The sequence below is a fragment of the Rhamphochromis longiceps genome, linkage group LG7, assembly GCF_057381845.1.
Source record: "Rhamphochromis longiceps isolate RC_006_pf linkage group LG7, R_longiceps_female_GT1.1, whole genome shotgun sequence".
In the NCBI taxonomy this organism is placed as follows: Eukaryota; Metazoa; Chordata; class Actinopteri; order Cichliformes; family Cichlidae; genus Rhamphochromis; species Rhamphochromis longiceps.
In genome coordinates, this window is record NC_140563.1 from 26167221 (window position 1) to 26188600 (window position 21380).

Genomic DNA, 21380 nt, shown 5'->3' on the forward strand with positions numbered 1-21380 from the left:
TGTCTGATAATCACGAACTCGGCGTCATATTTATCCCAATTGCTATTTAAACTGTTCTTTACTGTAACTCAGCCTGATCAGAGCAGTGTGAATATCTCTCTCTTTCTCTCGCTCGTGTGTGTGCGTGCGCACAAAAGCAAAGCTGACGCGTGTCCACTGCGCTCCTCTGCCCAGCAGGTGGACTCAGGATGGGGCCTCTCTCTCTCTCTCTCTCACTCGACCCCTGGTGGAAGAAACGCCACGGGGAGCGAGAGAGAAAGAGAGAGAGTGTGTGGGAGAGACTGAGAGATGGACAGATGACTCAAAAAGGAGATGAAAATGAGAGAAATGCTCACTGCGACCGTACACATCAAACAGCGGGAGAATATTCTGGATTTTTCTTATTTTGTCCTCTTTGTTCCATCCAAACGTTGTTGGTGTGACGAGCAGGGAGGGGGGCGTGACTGGCATCATTAAAACCTCTGATACCCCCACAAGCACGCGCACACTCAGACACGCGTGAACACACGGAGGGAGATGTTTACAGCTTTGACCGTTTGGACTCCACTGAGCGGAATAAGGCGAGCGCAGCGTTCACACGGCTTCAGACTCTGACGGACTGAGTCATTTTCATTTTTAGTCATTTTCATTCTCGTTCAGCTTCAAAGTTGGAATCTGGGACTGAATCGTGACAGCATGGATTTGTTCGGCGCGCGTCGCCTTCTCGGGATCCGGTGCTGCTGGAAGGTTTCCGTTCTGCTCAGCGTTTTCTTTCACAGCTGCCCGAGCTCCTTGTTGGACTGTCCCCCCACCTGCACCTGCTCTCCCACTGAAATCTTCTGCAGTAAGTCCGACAACAGCCAGTTCTTCCCGCTGCTGTCCTTCCAGGGGACCGGGAATGCTGGGAATAATACCGGGAGCATCGAGGATCTTTTCCAGAACATCACCTCCATGTGAGTGCTGCTTCTCTAGATCAAAGCTTTAAGGATATTTAAGAGAAGTTTTGTCCTTTTAATTGGTGAATTTATTATAGTTTTTTTTTTTTTTTAACAAGTGGACTAAAAACCCACGATAAGATCCAGCTACAGAAATGAGTGATGGTTCCTCGGTTGGGGCAAAAAGGCGAGATTCCTGGTTCAAACAGTTCTGGTGTTTTTCTTTTCATAGAATAAAATTGAAATCACAGAATTGTTCAAAAAATGTAAACTTTTTGAAAATCTGGCAAATTTTAAATATAATACTTAAAATATATAAAAAAATAAAAATAATAAAATGAAATAAAATAAAATGATTCTTCTTCTTGTTAATGATACTATTAATAAATATTACTATGAATAACAGCAACATCAATAATGATCCAGATGACTCAGGGATCCAGGCTCAGAATACCGAAGAATGATTATGCAAATAAATGTTCCACTTGACTCAAATAATAAATGTACCTGCTTTATTCAGGACTTTATAATGAACCATCTTAAACATCCTCTTAAACATTTTTTGAGAAACTTCAGTCTTCTCCAAAACGTCCCTTCATCTGTGCACATGTGCAGTGGTTCCTCACTTTCGGGAACCGTACACTGTGATTAATGGTGATGGTAAAACCCCATCAGAACAAGCAGAGCTGGCAGGTCTGGAGTTACTTTATAAAAATTACATTCTGTTATTAATTTCTTGTAAAATAAATGAGCAATCTAAATGTAAAAGAATTGAGCAGGTCTAAAAAGATTAGAATGATGATGAATATGGTTTATCTCACATGAGGAGGCTTGATCTTTGTCTGTGTTTAGGGTATTAAACAGGTCTTTGGTATGCCACAAGTGTTCAAGTGTTCAAATTCAAGTGTTCAAATTCCGAATTCCGAACTGATCTAAAAGATGTGAATGAATAAATTTATATAGGAAATGGAAATCTGAAATGCATGAATATATTTGATACTTTTAAACATAGCCATCTGTTGATGGAAAGTGTGCCTCTCCCTTAGCTGTTCCTGCATAACATTGCTAAATGCCATGGTTTTATAGGAAACAGTCCAGCGTGAGAGGTAATAGGTCCAGATGTTTCCAAATAGCTTTTTTATTGCATTATAAGAACAGTCATGACTCAGATAATATTAAGCAAATTTTAGTGCAGAAGTCTGTTTCTTTAAGATGAAGAGCCAACCAGCCATCCAGATATCCATGAAAAATGTTATCTGGGCAGATACTGAAAACTGACCACATCAGACCACAAGTGAATTTTTCTCAAAAACTTTCTTCTTGCTTTGGAAGAGAGTGGCAAACAGTCCTCAGTATATCATAAGGTTTTAATATAACTAAATTTATATTCATTTCTTTGGTGAGGAAATGTTGTAATAATAATAATAATAATAATAATAATAATAATAATGATGGATTACATTTATATAGCGCTTTTCGAGACCCTCAAAGCATTTTACAATGCCACTATTCATTCACTCTCACATCCACACACTGGTGGAGGCAGCTACAGTTGTAGCCACAGCTGCCCCGGGGCAGACTGACAGAAGCGAGGCTGCCATATCGCACCATCGGCCCCTCTGGCCAACACCAGTAGGCGGTAGGTGAAGTGTCTTGCCCAAGGACACAACGACTGAGATGTGTGTGTGAGTGGGTTAATGTGGCTTTTTGTATAAATAAATAAATGTAGCACTCTGTCTAAGTTTAGGGATAGTGTTTAGTTACTGGTCTGTGACTAAACCAAAGTCCAGTCTTCTTCTGAGCCTTTAGTCTCTTGCTCAGCATTGCTCGTGCTCTTTTTGGTGGCCTGCTTAGTTCAGCATATGCCATGGCTGCATTTGTCAAATCACACTGACTTTCGCTGTACAGTATGTTTCCTTACTGTGAATTCAATCAGTCACTTTGCCCAGGAGGTAGACCAGCTCATCCATTAGCTGGAAGGGTGATGCTTTAAATCCTAATTCATTAAATCAAATATATGTTGAAATGTCCATGGGTGACATACTGAACCCCAAAATGGTGTGGTCAAAGTCCTCTAAGGGTGAGTGTGGTTGTAGTGTCGGGGTTAGTATATAAATATATAAATTTTCCTGATGCTCTGATAACTCTTCCTCATTAACTACAGATTGGTTTTATCTGAGAAGATGTGGTGTCTTCTCTCCTTGTCATATTCTTCCAGAGCCTCTTTGAGAACGTAGGTCATGCTGAGTGGACATCCTGCTTTGGGAGTGGCACTGCAGTCACTTTGATCAGAAGATCCAGATCATTACTGCCTCTTGTCTCCTCTAGTTGTCAGGAGTGCACCTGCTGCAGCACTGACAGTTTATATTAGAGCTTTGCTATAAACCCTTTCCTTTTAATATAAAGTCCACTCTAGTATTAGGTAAAGTTTACGTGGACAGTCCTAATCTCAGTGACCAGTCAAAGTGATTTTAAACTACAAAACCTCACCCCGCCATTCACACACATACACATGTGCTCAAGGGCTCAGGGATAATGCACATACACATACACGCGTGCGCACAGGCTGTGGTCCATCATGTTGTTGTTGTGGACTGAAGTGGACCTGACTGTCACAGCATCTGTAGGTTCTTTGTTTTTATCTCTTATGTAGCCAACAAAACACACATCTTGTACACACACTACAGTAAAACACACAGTAATTAATAAGAACGGGAAGAGTTTGTAAACTGTGGCCAGTCTACAACAAGATGGCAGAACACATTGCTACACGCACAGATTATTTTGTGAGCACAAAACCTCACTTCATTATTAACCTGGTTTTCTGAAAAATTATTACTGATCAAAGGAGCTGCTGAACATCGAATTCCCTCCTGCTTCTCCAACACTGATCGCTACACCCGGAAAAATAAGGGAACCGTGTAAAAAAGCAGTTTTACTTGCAATAATAATGATAATAATAATAATAATAATAATAGCCAGGAAGCCTAAGCAGAATAAGTGAAGCATGTGTAGTGTCAGATGTCAGCTCCATTGTTCCGTGTGCTCATCAGCACAATAGTGGAAAACTGGTTGAAAAACACAGGATTGGTTTCAGTTGCATATCCCACACAGTTAAGTGAGGGGTTGAGTTTTAACATGTAATAATATGAGATAAAGTGTGTGTAAGTACAGGAAATAAAGTTTATTTGAAGTCATGTCAGGATATTAACGTGAATAAAAGCATCTTTTCATTTCTGAAAGGAGCTTCGTTTAACTACGAGACCACCAGCATATCCTGGGTGGTTACGGTAACTTGATTAATAAAATGGTCAAATTGGCACAAATCATCATGAATAATTGTATTTATTGTGTAAGAATGTACTTTTTAGTAGGTTTGGGTTATCTTTAATTTGAAGTAAATTCACGATTTAATATATTTGGCTTTGAATTTAAATTTTTGGGGGGATAATTTTTACTTTGGATTTTTGTCTATTTCATTTTAAGTTTAATTTCAGAGAAAAGTATTTAAGGTTTAATATAATTCATTGCCACTAAATTATCATGGTTTCTGGCACTTTTCCCCCTTTAGCAGCCATTGTTTAAAGTTAAAATAAATTCAGTGGATATATATAGTAGATTTCTGAAATTTATGATGATGGAAAAGTGCCAGGAAAATCAACCAACGACTAATTTAAAATCATTAATTATTTGCTGTGAACAAACCAACATGCTGACTTTAAGAGCTGTATTCATTAAACAGTCATACTGACAATAAACATGTGACTGTGTCCTCTTTTTCATGCCTTTATGTATTTAACTGAGCTGTTTTTGAAAGACATTATGACACAACATCAATACTGTGCTGACATCAATATTAAAATGCTGTCATTTATGACCATGAAGATAAAGTCAATAAGTTCTTCACTAATGCACTAACTGAAATTACAGATTACGCAGAGAACAAAGAGATGTCTGATATGTCACAGTAAGTCAGAGAGTAAATAAAGTATCTGTTATCTGGAAAACAGTTTTTTTGTAATTGAATTGTGATTTAATAATAATAATGATAATAACAGTAATATCTTGGCATGAGTAGGATGGGTTAGGCTTTGAGGACTACAGACTGGAATGTACAATGTGACCCACATAGGGAGTACAGTTTAAATGTATCAAATTCTGTGAACATACCATCTTACCAACCATGGCTGTAAGACAATTTAAAACAATTAAAAAAAAAACAACTATAATTTAAGATATTATTATTTTAAGAAGAAAACCTGAATTTCTGAAGATGGGGACAAACTGAGGAGAGCATAGTACGACCTAAGGGTGAAACTGAGGACTCCTGCAAGAGGAAGCTGGACAGTATGAGCAGAACAGTGTGAGGGATGTGTGGAGTGAAATGAAGAAAATCACTGGTTTTAAGGTGACGGACAATAACCGGCACCAGCAAGGAAACCTGAAGGGAGCAGAAAAGCTGAACGATTTTTAAAACACTTTTGGTTCACAGCCCTCTGCTGCTTTTCCCCACAACACACTCTACACACTATGGCCCTTACACACATTCATTGCCTTCAGGGGTATTAAAAAAATTAGGCTAGATTAATGCTTCCCATGCCAACCCAGTACACACTCACAAAGGATATTCTCTGTCTCCAGATATTCACTTCCTGATTAAATAAAGTTTAAAAAAGAAGTGGATTAGCAGACTCTGTTTCCTAAGTACACTGAGCTCCTTTAATGTAAAAACATGGCTATTTCCTGTCAGTCAGTTGTGGTGTGTACACAGTATACTCACCAACAGACTAATAAACTGATCAGGACAGATTTTTCTGTGATTGGCTGCAAACTGGAGACTTCTGAAGTTGTGGTGTAAAGGAGGTCACTGAACAAACTGTTATGCATAGATAGTTCTGATCACTACCAAATAGTTTTACTATTGTACACCATGTTTTCTTATTTATTTATTTATTTAATTTTTATTATATTTCAAGTTTTAAGGTTAAGTCAAGTAAAATAAACTAAGCCATAAAAATTACCTGAATTTGTTCTTCTTGGAAAACGGTCTTACATTAATAGGAGCAAAAAGAGTTCTGACAGTGTTGTATCTCCTGGATGATGTGGATTTAGTGTGTGTGTTTCTGCATATTTAAGTGTGTAAGTGAATGAGTTTGTGTCTGTACGCCTTTAAAGGAGTATGTGGCGGCTGCAATAAACAAAGGCAGCATCTCAGCATTCTCAAGTCTGCCCGGTGTTTTAATGCAACATTTTTGTGCCGAAAACAGACATTATGTTGGTGTAGATGTTAATAATTAATGTTAATAATAGCTAAGTGTCCAACCCAACAGCCCTGAGTCAGTGGCCCAGAGTTTTACTGATCCATGTAGAATTTTATTGGCCTGTGGGAAAAAAAAAAGCTTTTATTTTTGAATTTTTAAAATATTAAAACAATTTAATAAATGTGATATTTACATTATTTTACTTTATATCTGAAAAATGTTTCAAAAGCTTTGAAATAAATATGGTCTAGTACACCCAATGCCGCCGTTTATACTCACTCCTCCTTGTTCTGCTTGCAGGTATCGCTGCCATGTAAAATGCAATTAGGCATGCAAGCTGCCTAATTTAAATATTTTATTTGACTAAAATTAACAGTTCTGTATATTTTAATGTAACTTCTGTAGCTTTACTGTAGATTTTTGCTGTGTATAAGAAATGAAGTTCACTTTCCTTCACATCAGAGCTTATTAAACAGGTGGTTATATGAAGCTAGCTTTTTCCAAGTAAACATCTTGATGGTGATAGCTGTGCTGCTCATTGGGATGCTGGAAAAAACTTTTCTTTCACTCCACCTGAAGTGACTGTCTCAGTAACAGCTCCGCGTCTTTGCTCTTTACGGGGTGTGTGCAGACGCACTCTGGCTCCATGTTCAACTATGACGGCATGATTGTCACTGCTGCCGTTTATCTGTGTTATCCATCTTTTTGTTTAAAAACTGGGGGCTGCATGGGCCTAATGTTGTCAGACTTTTTATTCACACACTGCTCCTTGATGCATGTCTAATGCACATCTCTTTTTAGTTGCAATGGAAAATGAAATGATTGCATTCACATGATGATATAGAGCTGTCCGTTTAACAAAACATCAAAGCAAAAACATTGTGTTGAGGATTCTTTATAATTGAGTTATTCCAATTACTCGATAAACGGTTGCAGTCCTTTATAGTTCTAATTCACATTTTGTTGCTGACCCTTGTGCTGCTGTAATGTGAATATCCCCATTGTGGGATTAATGTCTAAAAAAGTCAAGTCTAAGTCTATATATAATGGCTGCAGTAACCACTGCAGTCTCAAAGTGAGATGGAAGGAGGTGATTCAAATATATTATGTAAAAAAAGGTAAATGCCATCCATCTATTTTCTTTTGCTTATCCAGAAGCAGTTTGTGATGCCCAAATCTCCCTCTCCCCAGCCATCTCCTCCAACTTATCTGGGGTAACACCTAGGCTTTCCCAGGACAGCCGAGATATGTAATATCTCAGCTGTCCTGAGGCTGTCCCAGGACACCATGGAGTCCTCAATCCAGGTTGGTCCTTTCAAATTCTCCTCCCTCCAGTTAGCTGGGGATTCCAAATCGGCACCAGCCTGCATTCTGTGTACCTATGGAGAAACGGAAAACAAAGGCAGGGAAAAAACAAACAGTCTGCAAGACACATGCCCTTACAAGTCCAAGCAAGATGAGATCAAGATCATAGGGCACATGACAGTGCATCAGCCAAGACTCACCCTGTACAAGTTCCTCGGGCTATGTTTGGACAAAAAACTGAACTGGTCATGCAACACACTGCACCTGTATTAAAAAAGCCCAAAGCAGACTGTACTCCCTCAGGAGACTGAACTACTGCAGGAAGCTCCTGAGGATGTTTTACCAGTTAGTGGTTGCCGGAGTACTATTCTATGTTGTGGTTTACTGGGGGAGCAGCACAGCAAAGAAGGACTCATCCAGGCTGGAAAAACTAATCAGGAAGGCTGGCTCTGTGGTTGGCATGAAGCTGGACACTCTGGTGACAGTGGCAGAGCAGAGGACATTAAAGAAACTGCAGGACATTATGGAGAAAGCCGGGCATCCTCTGCATATGAAAGTAGCAAGGTGGTCAGCCCAATGATTGGAGTGCACGATGACCTCATAAAGATATACTCTGCAGTTTGGCACATCACACAGTGCTTTGTTTACAAGCTTGCCAATATCCTTTCAACATGTCAAGTTTACTGATATATGTGGCAGGTCCAATGTCATCAATGCAGTCAAGTGACATTTTGCCCGAGCTTGTGTCAATAGGTTCTGGTATGGATATAGTGACTTGATTAGTACTAAATTTGGAATCATGTGGTAATAATAGCCAAGAATTTCCTCACCAGCAGCTCTTAGAAGCAGGTTTCGAGGGTTGCTGAAAACCAGCACTGGACAGCTCTGCTGACAGTGTTTCCTCCTGCTGAATGCAAAGTAATTTTAGAGAACAGCTGATCCCAGGCTTTGTGGGTGTGTCGTGGTTGCCGTGGCTACTTTGGCTTCAGCGTTTGGAATTTGTTTGGACCACAAGCCTTTTAAATTAAATTTTAAGTCACACCACAATGCTGTATGTAATCTTGTGAAAATATTTCAAAAGTAGTGAAATAAACAAATTTGCCTTGTTTGGGGATTTGTGTTCAGTTGTATGGGTGGATTCTTGAATCTTAAGACTTTTTAGTGAAAACACTATGTTAAGTGATCTTGATGACCATGTTATCATGGCTCATACAATTGAATGCCACAACTAAAAACATATACCGTGGCCTATAACTTTTCTCGAGATTATGTGATGGAGATGTATCTGAGAATGCAAATGGGTATTAAATGGTCTTCAAAATCACTATGATATTCAATTTGCAGCAGTGTGATAATAGATAAGATAAGATAGATCTTTATTGTCACTGTTACCAGAACAATGAACACAGTTTAGCATCTCTCCATTGGCAGCTTGTAGGTTTTTACATTCACATTCTTCAGATAAGAGAATAGTATAAATAAAGATAAAATAAGTGCAAGTTACAGTCCAGAGAATTCATGCATGTTATTTGTAGCTCCTGTCTTATGTCTTGCCCAGTCTATCCAGGCAGCACTTTTGCCTAAAATAGACAAAGTATTTCCAGGAGTAGGAACATGACTATTGTGAGCTAAGTGCAAAAAAAGGAAACTTCAGATAATGTTCTAGCCTAGTTTCCTCTAATAGTCATGTGTGAAAAGACCTTTAGAGTCTTGTTAAGCTGGTGAAGTCAGATGAAGTCTAAACAAAATCTTTAAATTAATACTCAAAGAAAATGTATCTTTCTTTAGCATACTGATGACCATTTACATTTACCATTTACTGTGTTTTGAACATTTGTCTTCTTCTCTTCAACCCAAAATTTAGAGCTTTTTAATTATTAATGGAAATTATTGATTTAAGTCATTAATCCCCTCTTCTGCTTTTTTGTTTTTCTTACTCTGTTATGTGATCACTACCTGTCAACAGGTAAGATAATTGACACTCATGTCAAAAATGAAAGTAAAACAATGAGCAGTGGATGAACCATAATATTTTGGTGTCAGTCGGGATAAAGTTTTTTAACTTTGTGAGTCAGGACTACAGCGATGGTGGGTGATATACTCTGAGATGTTTCATTGGTAATTGATATCTAATGCTAAATGCTAATGCTAAAGACACACTGATGTATTACATATTATGTAAACAGACTGATTTTTTGCTAAATTAGCTCTAACAGGACAGAGGTAATGCAAGCATATAACATCCTTGTGAAACATGATATAGAGATAGATTAACTTACCTTAAAATTCATACATGATATGAACATCTATAATATGTACACTATATTGCATTTATCTTAACATGAGTTGGCATCTTATTCTTAATCCATTGGGTTTAAAAGGATGTCAGCCCACCCTGCAGCTATAACAGGTTTAATTCTTCTGGGAAGGCTTTCCACAATGGTTTAGGAGTGTGTTTATGGGAATTTTTGACCTTTCTTTCATAAACATATTCGTGAGATCAGACAGTGATGTTAGACGAGAAGGCCTGGCTCACAGTATCCACTCGAATTCATCACAAAGTTGTTCTATAGGGTTGAGATCAGGACTCCGTGCAGGTCAGTCAAGTTCTTGCACACCAAACTGACTCAGATGTTTATGGGCCTTGCTTTATACACTGGTGTGCAGTCATGTTGGAACATGAATGAGCCATTCCCAAACTGTTCCCACAAAGTTGGGAGCCTGACATTGTCCAAAATGTCCTGGTATGCTAAAGCATTAAGAGTTCCATACACTGCTAGTAGGGAGGTGAACTCCTGAAAAACATCCCTCACACCATAATTCCACCTCCACCAAACTTTTAACTTGAGACATTGGGGTTAGTATCTTGCCCTAGGATATTTGTCATAGCGATGGAGTAGCCAGGGATCGATAGTAGATGACTTGCTGAATTCTAACCTTCATTACTTTTTCCTGAAGTTCACTGATGAGCACTGAGTGTTTTAATTTTTAAGAATATGGCTTAATCATTTATTTCTTACAGTTTAAGCACAGAGAGTCATGCTGACAGATTTAATTCACCGACTACAGCAGCATCCTTTTTATGATTTAGAAAAAAATAGACATACTCGTGCAGTTATTTCTTATTCTGAGATATCACGGGGATTAAATGTGTAATTGAAGTTTAAAATGACAGACAGGGAAGTTTCAGATCTTTCCCAGTTGGCACTGTATGGATGATCAGAAACTGACGGTACCTGTCTGTGTATATAATTACATCAATTTTCACAACGCTGGCTGAAATTCAGCCCAAAAACATGTCAGCGCCTCCATCGTGTTTTACAGATGGCTACAGACTCATTGTTCTACCTTTCTTTTGAACACCTCCGTACTAAATAACAAATTAAATTTTTGAACCAAAAATTGAGAAGTGTTTTTGAGATGTATATGCTTATTTGTATATTTTGCACTTTATTTATGCTGATACGTGTGAATAAATAACAATTCCACAATTTTAAAAAATCTCTGTTTGACCCATTCAGCAAAAATCATGGTTATGATATGGCATGATTCAGCTTTCTAACAGGAAATAAAGGTATATTTAATGTATCAGTGTACACTTTATTTTATCACAAACATACAATTGATCACAGCTTGTGTTCTTTTTAAAGTCAAGAATTTTCTTGAGTTTTTACTGAAGCTCGCTATTTGAATTCAATTTCACTACTGTAAATTTAGAATTAAAAATATTTCATATTATAATACAATAAATGTAATGTTGACCATATTATATTAGCTAATGTAGTATATAATACAATTATTGTTTATTAGCTAATACTAAAATAATAATAATAATAATGGATTGCATCTATTTAGCGCTTTTCGAGACCCTCAAAGCGCTTTACAATTCCACTATTCATTCACTCTCACATCCACACACTGGTGGAGGCAAGCTGCAGTTGTAGCCACAGCTGCCCTGGGGCAGACTGACAGAAGCAAGGCTGCCATATCGCGCCATCGGCCCCTCTGGCCATCACCAGTAGGCGGTAGGTGAAGTGTCTTGCCCAAGGACACAACGACCGAGACTGTCCGAGCCGGGGCTCGAACCAGCAACCTTCCGATTACAAGACGAACTGCCAACTCTTGAGCCACAATCGCCCAAAATGACTGTTGTAGCCTAATAGTCATGGTTTTTCAGTCCCATGGGGACTGGTTTTTCAGTCCACCCCCCCAAAGCTTTTGCTGTGCAATTCCTGGACAGGGAGCGAGCTCACACTATCTATGTCCCAGGAAGCACCTGGCACTGGTCTTTCTAGGAGTTTCATCCTTCTACACCCTAACAGTCGGCAGATAACATAGTTAAGCAGCCTACAGCAGATCATATTGACACATATATCCTTCACCTAAGAGATAAAAGAAAATACAAAATCCTACAGTGAAATTCTAAGCACCTAAATATAAATATGAGAATAAACTAGAAATTTTCCATCCAAAAATTTCAAGGTCACTTTAAAGGTGGAAAGCTTTTAGTTTTTTTTAAGCTGACATCACCCATGTTTTAACAGTTTAACAAAACATTAAAAAAAACCCACTAAGACATATAAAACAAATGCTTCTATGAATGGGTGAATGAGGCATGTTATATAAAGCACTCTGCATGCTCAAGTAGAGTAAGCACTGTAAAATAATCGGTCCATTTACAGACATCCCAAGTTGACTGTTCTGTGCATACACCACATTGGTTCATTACTTGAGTTAGGTGTTTTTTTATGCTTGGGTGATTCAGGTCAATGATAAATGAATTGCACAATAATAAACTAAGTGAAAAAGTCCAAAGAAAAACTTTGACAGACCTGGACTGTTACTCAAGATCACTTGAATTATTTAATTAAGAGTCTGGCTCCATGTAAGTAAAATACAAAGCAATGGGGATTGCTCAAGACTTTTGCACAACACTGTATGTGCAATAAAATGTGCTTTTTAAAACAATATATTGATATATATTTGTTGTAATTACATCAAATAAGAAGGGAAACGAATAAAGACTTTAGCAATAAACTGCTCTTTCAGCTCCACACTTGGCAGTCATCATCCCTACGACCAAACAGATGACATTCGGTCTGTGAATTTCTTTCCAAATTTGCTTTCCCTCTCTCTACGGCTGTGTTTCTCACACTTTGGAGGCAGAGTGTGTAGGAGGCTGCTGTAACATTGCAGTTCCTTCTGGCAAGCAAACATTGATGGTTTGTTTGTGACTTTTCAAACAGTGCCAAGTTAAGGAAGGAAAGAGGAGAGGGGTAGAAATAGAAAGGAGGACTAGAGAGAGGAGGAGGAGTAAGGACAGGCAGTAGTAGTACTGTTGGGCACAAAAATAGTTGGTTTGAACATTTTCTGTTATATTTAGTAACCTCAAGACTACAGTATGTGCATGCTTTACCTGGGGGTTACGTAATAGCACTACTGCTCAAAATGTGGTTGACCACTTTTTTAACTGTCTGCTGTAAATATGCAATATGGAGAGAAATACTCAGAGATATCTGGACTGGTGTTGTGTCTAGCTGATCAATTTCTAGAGTGCAGTATTCACTGATCTCCACCAAATATTCATCTCTTTAATTAAGTCTGTGTTCAGCATTTTCTCTTTCTATGTGCTATAGCTTTGTAATTACAGGACAGTTTGGGCAATGAGCTACCAAAACTTCTTCTGCAGTTTTACACCTTTATTTCTTAAAATTAAAGCCAAAAACGTCAAACGGACACTTTTCATTAACTAAAGCAGTATTTTCTAATCTTTTGGAAAAACTGAGACAACCAATTGAAATTAAATGTATAAGTAAACTTTAAAATGACACAAAGAAGAGTTTCACTGGTCCAGTCAGTCTACCATGGTGAGTCTCATCAACACCGGCTTAAATCAGTCTCAGTTCATCTAATATGGTGATACCCATAGGGATATAGAGACTCTGACCCGTTAGATGGAGAGCTGGTCCAGACCTCCTGTACAGGGGTAACTGGGATCTAACCGACTATTTAATATCAAAGTGGGCTGTATGTGACCTACCATGTAAAATGAGTTTGATATCCCTGCTCTAATGTATTTATACCATGTCATATGGCAATCATCAGTTCAACCACTCTGCTCAAAGTTATCAAATATTTATTTTGCTACAGCAACGTTAGAATAATCAGTCAACCTAACATGTCACACTTCAGTGTCCTTGGACTGTGGCAGGAGGCCAGCATAACTGGAGGAAACCAACTGGGCTACAGGGCTAACTATCTGACATGTTATAGAATAAACTAGGGTGACCATATTTAGATTTCCAACAAAGAGGACACTTGGCTCAGTCATGAAGAACTTGCTTAAAGAAACATAAAATCGTCCCCGGCATTTTGACTACAGACCGGCCCACCAGGTATTATAGGAAAAACCATAAAGCCTTTGAATGAAAACAAACGCTGTTGTGACAGTGATATACACTGTCTTGTTGGTATATGTATGATTTCTATACATTTTACATCAGGTAAAAACTTTGGTTGTAAGATTCAGATAATAGTTTAATAAAAGTGAGAGATTTTAAATGAGAATAAGAAAGAAAAGTATTTCTTTGTGTCCCCCTCTCCCTATTAATGCCCTACCTGCCCCCCTGGCAAAGCTTTGCTAGACCCACCCCTGCACAGTTACCAGCTGTCAGCTACATAAAAAAGGATCCTGGTGTTATTTGTCTCTCAGAAACAGTTCATAACTTCCCTTCAACTCATTCATGTCACCTAAAAGGTAAACCTGTTTCTCCATCACTTGTTCAGCTCTGATGATTCAGTAAGGACATCTCCTGGTTTCATCCTCATGTTTCCCTCTCACCACATATCCAAACCGACATCATGACCAGCAGCTTTTACAGCTGTGGCTCCAGCAAACATCAGCTGATACTAGAAATTAATATTAAATAAATTCTAACAACAGCTGATCAAGCTTAAACGTGCTGCTGTTGTTTAGCGCGACATCTGGCGGTATCTTCTTTCTGTTCTTCTTTCACTTATCACTGATCAGTGTCATGATTGAAGGAGCAACAGGAGAGAGAGGGGGAGAGAATGAGAGAAGAAGAAGCAGCTGTGCAGCGTAATGATGCAGAATAACTCCAGCTTTGTGTCTTTTTCCATTCTAGCTGAAGTCCAGGACAAACTGTTCCTTTTCACCTCAATACGAAATGCTTAATATTTCCTCTGAATACGGGACGATTCCGCTTTTTACAGGACGGTTGGCAACTCTAATAACTAACCTTGTGAATAAAGTTCAACATCAGTAGCATCATAGCACCCACCCAGCTGTAGAAACTCTGTCATGCTAGCTAGTACGCAGTGCGAGTTATTGTAACTGACTGTAAAAGGTCAGCATAATGAAAATAAACTCCACCTAAATTTGGTTTATATCTGACTCAGACTGCAGGTCATAACTTCTTACCTGAAGTTCATTTCACCTGCAACCGCCTCGGGTCTCTCCTCCTCCTGCCTCCCCTTTCCCTCATCCACCTGCTGACCTCTGTGGAAGCTCCGCCACAGCCACCACCAAACAACTGAGTTATTTTTACACATCGGCCAGCATCTGGCCAATCCACCACCTTTCATTGTTTATACCGTTACAAAAAAAACCCCATCGGCCCATAAAAACGAAAAATCACCATCCAGCTATGGTCGGTACGAGGGAAATTTCTTTTGCAGTTCGTCTGAAAGATGGACTTGCGCTTTGGGATCTTTTAAACATCATTAGGTGCGTTGCTACGCGCTGTCTGTCCTGTCTGTGAGCGCAGAACAAGCAGCAGTTTGGGGGTGATGTCACACACACGGGTCCTCTGTCAGAATATAGGAAAAGAGGACGGTTGGTCACCCTAGAATAAACAGCCCAACAAATCTGATCCATGAAATAAATTGTTAGTTTATTAATTTGTTACTTGTAACTTGATACATTATACACCCTACTACAGTGTCTTGCCTGTATTCCTTTACAGACACATCGAGAATTGGACTGGTCTGCAGACCTTGAGGGATTTCGATATGGAGCTCTACACCGGCTTACAGAGGCTGTAAGTAGTAAGGCATTTTCTACAACATGTTATCACTGAAATGTCTGGCCAGTGAAATTTAACTTTATTCTTGGGGATCAGACCAGTGCTTTAAAAACACATGCGCAAAAGCAAATGTTTCCTCTAAAGAGGTTCAAGCAGCCCTGCACACTTCAAAGACCCACTGACCCAAGCATGGGGTTCTAATAATATTTAGACCCAGAGATATCCCAATCTCAGGAAAGAATCTGTTCACAATTCACAGTTTAGTCTACAGCAGATGAAAGGAAGCACCTCAGCATACTTTGGAGCTGGACCACTTGGGAAGTAAACAATATTGTCCAGTAAGGCTGTTAGCAGTGCTTTGATACATAGTTGTGTGTTGAATTTCAAATCCTGTTTCTTATTAAATATCTTCAGTTTGTTTTAATCTTTATGGAGTCCCTTAGTGTTTTCCAGCCTTTCCCTTCTGTGTTAATTCCCCCATGTTTAGTTCTATGTCTGTTTCCCTCACTTCCTGTTTTATTGTGGTAGCAAAATAATTTGTGGTGCAGATTACGTGCAGAATTCAATGCATGCATGCACACAAATGGCTAGTCTGGAGTTGCCTTTGTCATTTATTTCAAATCTAGGTAAGAGAGGGCGTCGAGGAAAACAGCATTTAACAGTGCATGAATAGGTTGGTTTGCTTTCACCCCAATTGCTGGTGACTTACTTAAACCAGCTTTTCTTTGTTTTTTACTTTTACTATTGTCAAAGCTATTAGGACTTTATTTCACTGATTCCATTCAATTAGATATTTAATTGTAATTAGATTTACTTCCATAAATACAGGTAGACTAATGACATAAACATTCTTTCACTATCATGGTATTAGAATTTCAATAGGAAAACAAACTTAAAGTAACCTGCATAGCTTTATAGTTATTTTTCTTCCAACAATAGGTAATAGATGTGTTTCCTCCACGTGCAATTGTTCTGTTGGTATCAGAAATAGCTAAAGTTTTTCAAAATAAATTAAAGCAAAATCCTTAATTTTTAAAATAGAAAGGAAAACAACAAGGAGCTACATATTAAAAAAAGAGTGAGCAAAATTCCTTTGCGATGTGACATGCTGAAAGTCCACCAGCTCCACAAGTTATTGTATTACAGGGTGTAGTCATTGGTTAAATTCAACTGAGTAATTACATCTGATAGGCAGTTGACTACAAAATAGGGTAATGTGAAGTGAGAATTTTTCATGGACTGCAGCCTGGTAGTTGATGCTAAACTGAGTATTTTACAGCATTGTGGTACAGGACCATCTCTGTGAACTAAGCCTGCTAAAGAAATTGTTTAGCTCATTCGCTCTATACTGAGTGAGTGTATGAGTTGTAAATAGTGAGCATGACTGTGTGAAAAACTAGAATGCTATTAAAATAGAGGAGACAGGTGTGACACCAGTCCCAGCAGTGGTCATCTTTGTATATTGCATATTTGTACAAGTACATTGTATAAGTTGTAAGAAGGGCTTTTAGTCATTTTGAATGTATTTAAGCGTATTTGTGTTCAGAAGTTGTGATTTGGATTGACGGAAAGATATCACTCTCACTTTGTAGTCGGAAGATTGAATCATCATTTTTTAATAAAAACTTACTATATACAGTAAGCTTTTATTACAAATTTTGATATACAGAAATGTAAAAATTCTGTTACCAAAGTAGGTATTTCTAAGTTCAGTTGATCGGGATTAAATCTTTCCTGTGTGATACATTTCAGTTGCTGATAATCAAGAAACTTAGTGTTGCTGATTCCATGTCTTGATGAGAGTTCCTGAAATTAAATGAAATGGCATTAAAGTTTTCCCCTTGAATAACATTTCCTACGTGTTTTATCCCTTTCTCGTTCCATGGTGAAAGGTTTATGCCTTATGAAAAGCAGATTAGAGATTTTTACTTTTCCACAGAGTGCTTGTCCTAGGTCCAGCCATGGGCTACCTAGCGAGCTTGATTTGATGCATTTTGAAGCATATAAGCAATCTATTGGATAAGAAATAATAATAAGAATTTGGTAGTTTTAAACCACCATTGTGTTTTGGCTTTTGTAGAGTTTTCAAACTTGAGATGTTTGAGTCCAGTGTCTTAAACCAGGCAGTAAATGGTTTGTTAGGGATCAGTGAGAACAAGTAGTTTATTTTAGGCAGATTTTAATTGTGACGACTGATCATTGAGTGCTATAGGTAAAGTTTTCCAAAACGTGAGATTATCTTCTACCATTTCTACTAGAGGGATATGGTTCAATCATACCGAGAGGCTGGTGGAAAAAATTATACCTAAATACCTAATGTTGCCCGACTGTAGTGTAGTGATGGAGGTCTTCTGAAATTTACAGTTCAGAGGCAGAACTGTTGAGTTAATGGAGTAGTCTGACATGGATGAGAACTTATCTATGAGTGTGATTGTCTTCAGAAGAGAGGTTTGTGAGTTCCCAAGGAACAGTAATGCATCATCAGCATACAGGCTTATCTTGTGGTCTGTATCTATTTATATCTACATTTTGTCGGATTGCTGCTGCTAGTAGTGTCATGGAATTTTGTAAATAAAGTCTGCAACATGGAAAGAGCTGTGATCAAGCTATTTATTACTGCGCAGGAGAGCCAACACACACATCAACCATCACAGTTCACAGTCATGCCAGCTCTGCCCTTGGGATGTCTCAGCTCCTCTTTTATACCCCTCCACACACAACTCTCTGCATCTTTTTAGTTACAACAGGTTTCTGTCCCACGGGCTGTTGCTGGGCAGAGAGCAACTGCCACTATCTTTTCCCAGGAAGCTCCTGACACCGGTCATCTTGGGAGTTTCGTCCTTCCACAATATCGTTAGGCGTAGCTAAGCAGTTCTTTGTGAGGTCATACTGACACACACTTGCTTCATCTTAAGCAGGCAAAGGTTTATACAAAATCATACAGTAAGATTCTAAACATATAAATCTAAATGTGAGGATAAACTAGAATTTTTCCATAACAGTAGTTTGATGAAAATGACTAAAACTGAGGTTGAAAGCAGACAGCGCTGTCTGGTGTCCCTCTTTAGATTGAAGCTTTGGAAAGTAAGGTCATTTGTCCTAACACGTGCATTTTGAGAACTGCTTAGTGTTTTGATCCAATACATGAAGAATGAACCAAATCCAAATTTTTGTAGAACTGTTGACATCCTATGAGAGAGCAAATGAAGATTTTGTGCTCAAAGTTGATGTGTTAAGAACAGAAAAAAATGGGAAAGCATGAGCATTTGAGTGATTTTGACTCACTGCACTGCGACGCTGCAGCAGTGTCGGTTCTGACAGAGGGTCCAGGGATTTCATCCTCATACCTAATGGCAGTCAGGGTGCCTGTAGAGGTCTGTGTGTCCCTCCATGGACATGTCTTCCCAGACCGTTGCTGACCCACCACCAAACCGGTCATGCTGAACAATGTTACAGGCAGCATAATGTTAACCGCAGATGTGCTCAGGGTGAACCTGTTCTCATCTGTGAAAAGCACAGGGTGCCAGTAGTGGACCCGCCAATTCTGGTACTCTATGGCAAATGCCAGTCAGGCTCCACGGTTCTCTTATTGTTTCTTCTCTAGTGCATCTTTAATTTAATTTATACCAACGAAGCTGAAACCAATCAACACCCCCCTCTGCCAATTAACTTACCAGATCAACATCCCAGAAGTTTGACTGACTCGATGCTGTACTAGGATTAAAAAGTGATCATTTTATATCTTTGAGCTTATATAAGATGACAGTCCCCTGGAGCAATACATATTGGCTTCAATTTTGCATAGTGGGAGGAAGTGGAGCCAGGTCTTCCATCTTTTGTACAGTCATTTTGCTTCACTGTTGGTTGCAACCAATACCATTGCAAGCACCTGATGAAGCCGGAAGAGCTACATCATCCGCCCAAAATAGAGGTGATCCTGAGGCCACCAAACCAAAAACCCTTTGTCACTTGGCCACACCTAAAATGTGGCTTTACTGTGCCTTAAAACAAACAACAGAGCAGCTTTTCACTGGCCTCCACATCAAATTTTTCTTCACTTTGTTAAATCATTATGATTTACTAGCAATAGGTTACTATAGTTACAGCTTTTTTTAAGATTCAATTTTGGCCTTAAATTTTCATTTATTTTTTTGGCAGGACAATAGTGCAGACAGGAAAGGATGGACAGGGAGCAAGTGAAATGATCCGCAGGGAATGTCCTGGCATGGGGAATCAGATCTGCAGTAGCCGTTCAGCATTTGGGTCGGCTGCTCAACCCACTGGGGTATACTGGTACTCAAATCATACTTGTTTTTTAATGAACCATAAAACTTCCAAACAAGAGACACAGCTGCTCTGTTCTTTCTGTGCATCTCTGACCAGTCAATTTTTTTCTTTTATCATCCTCCATTTCTTTCTTTTCTCTTCTTGTTATGCTAAACATTTATTGTCTCCACAACAAGATGCAAGTTATAGATGAGATTTGTTTCATCCCAGCTGCCATAACTCCTGTATGCTTTTGAGTTCAAAATGACATACTGCTGTCTAAAATCAGTGTGTATCTTAACATGTATTAAGAGTTTGGTTAAGGACTAAGAGGCACTTCTAGGGAAATATTAGAAAGGCTCACTATCGTTTGGACTTTCCTCCTCAGAACCGTGGAAAAAAGAATCTTTCCATTGAACTTTTGTTGTGATTTCCTTTCTCTTTGGATCTAATAGAGGCCACACAAACACATGAGAAATCAATGGAAAGCCCAGGTTGTACTCTTTTTAGTACATCAAGACTTAGTAGAGTAGCTCAAATAAGTCAAACGATAGAGAACGAAAACAAATGTCCATCACAGAGGACATCAATGAATAGGCTGGTTCTCTGGAGGCTATTACTCTACAACCATTTCCATTAATGTTTCTCATAGAAAACACTAAATAGCCTCTATTATAGCTTTATTTCACAGACATACATAATACTGTGCTGATATATAATTTCCTATTAAATGATTTTCAGCATGTTCTAGGTGAGCAAATTGTTGTAAATCTGTTTAGTTTATTAATTAGTGCGCTTAACACTGTGGAATAGCAAAGATCTCCAAAAAAACCAAAATCACTTACTTTCGATCACCTTCGTATCTTGATGAAATCTTTGCCTTAGCTCATCACTGACATCGCCCAGATTTGGTGGAAGAAAGTCAAAGTGTGATTTCAAAAAGTGCATCTTCACTGACATTCTGTCACTCATTAGCTGATGTGCTTTCATGTTATCCAAAGCTCTTTGTAATTGTGTGCTCTGATTGACAACCTGTATGAATCCTTCCCATGCCACTCATTCAGTTGACTTGAGTTTCCTTTTTAACTCATCATTAAATATCAGATCATGGATTTTTAGAACCAGCAACAACACCTTTCTTAATTTTGGCCTCACTTTTCTTGAGACCAAACTTATTTCTTTAAATGTTGTAAATAACATTTGTTACAGTACAGGTGAAAGAGTCTGAGTAGCAAAATGTGCTAGTTGTTGGCCATTGACCTTTAAAAATTGTCAGATTTACTGCTGCCTCAACGGTTGGGCAGTGCTGCTTATTAACTCGCACAGCCTACTTTCCCCTCCGGATTTAAAGTGGACCAGAATTGGCTGAAATCTTTTGCTTCTACAGGTATATGCTAAATGTTGGTTGTTGTGCAGCTCTCTTCATACACTTTCACATGACATATACAGTGGCTTGCAAAAGTATTTGGCCCCCTTGAACTTTCCCATATTTTGTCACATTACAGCCACAAACATGAATCAATGTTATTGGAATTACGCACACCCCACTTTTCAGTTATTTATTTGTAAAAAATGTTTGGAATCATGTA

At 38.6% G+C, this 21380-nt stretch overlaps 1 protein-coding gene across 3 annotated transcripts in view; it reads left to right on the forward strand.

Moving 5' to 3' along the window:
• Positions 1–281: 281 nt before the first annotated feature.
• Positions 282–21380, forward strand: part of LOC146665411 (NT-3 growth factor receptor-like) — a 110197-nt gene continuing 89098 nt past the window's right edge. For all 3 annotated transcript variants that reach the window (XM_085413086.1, XM_085413087.1, XM_085413088.1), the window contains exons 1-2: positions 282–932; positions 15466–15540. In XM_085413086.1, coding sequence (XP_085269212.1) covers positions 676–932; positions 15466–15540 — 332 coding nt within the window. In that variant the 5' untranslated portion in view covers positions 282–675. The remainder of the gene's footprint in view (positions 933–15465; positions 15541–21380) is intronic.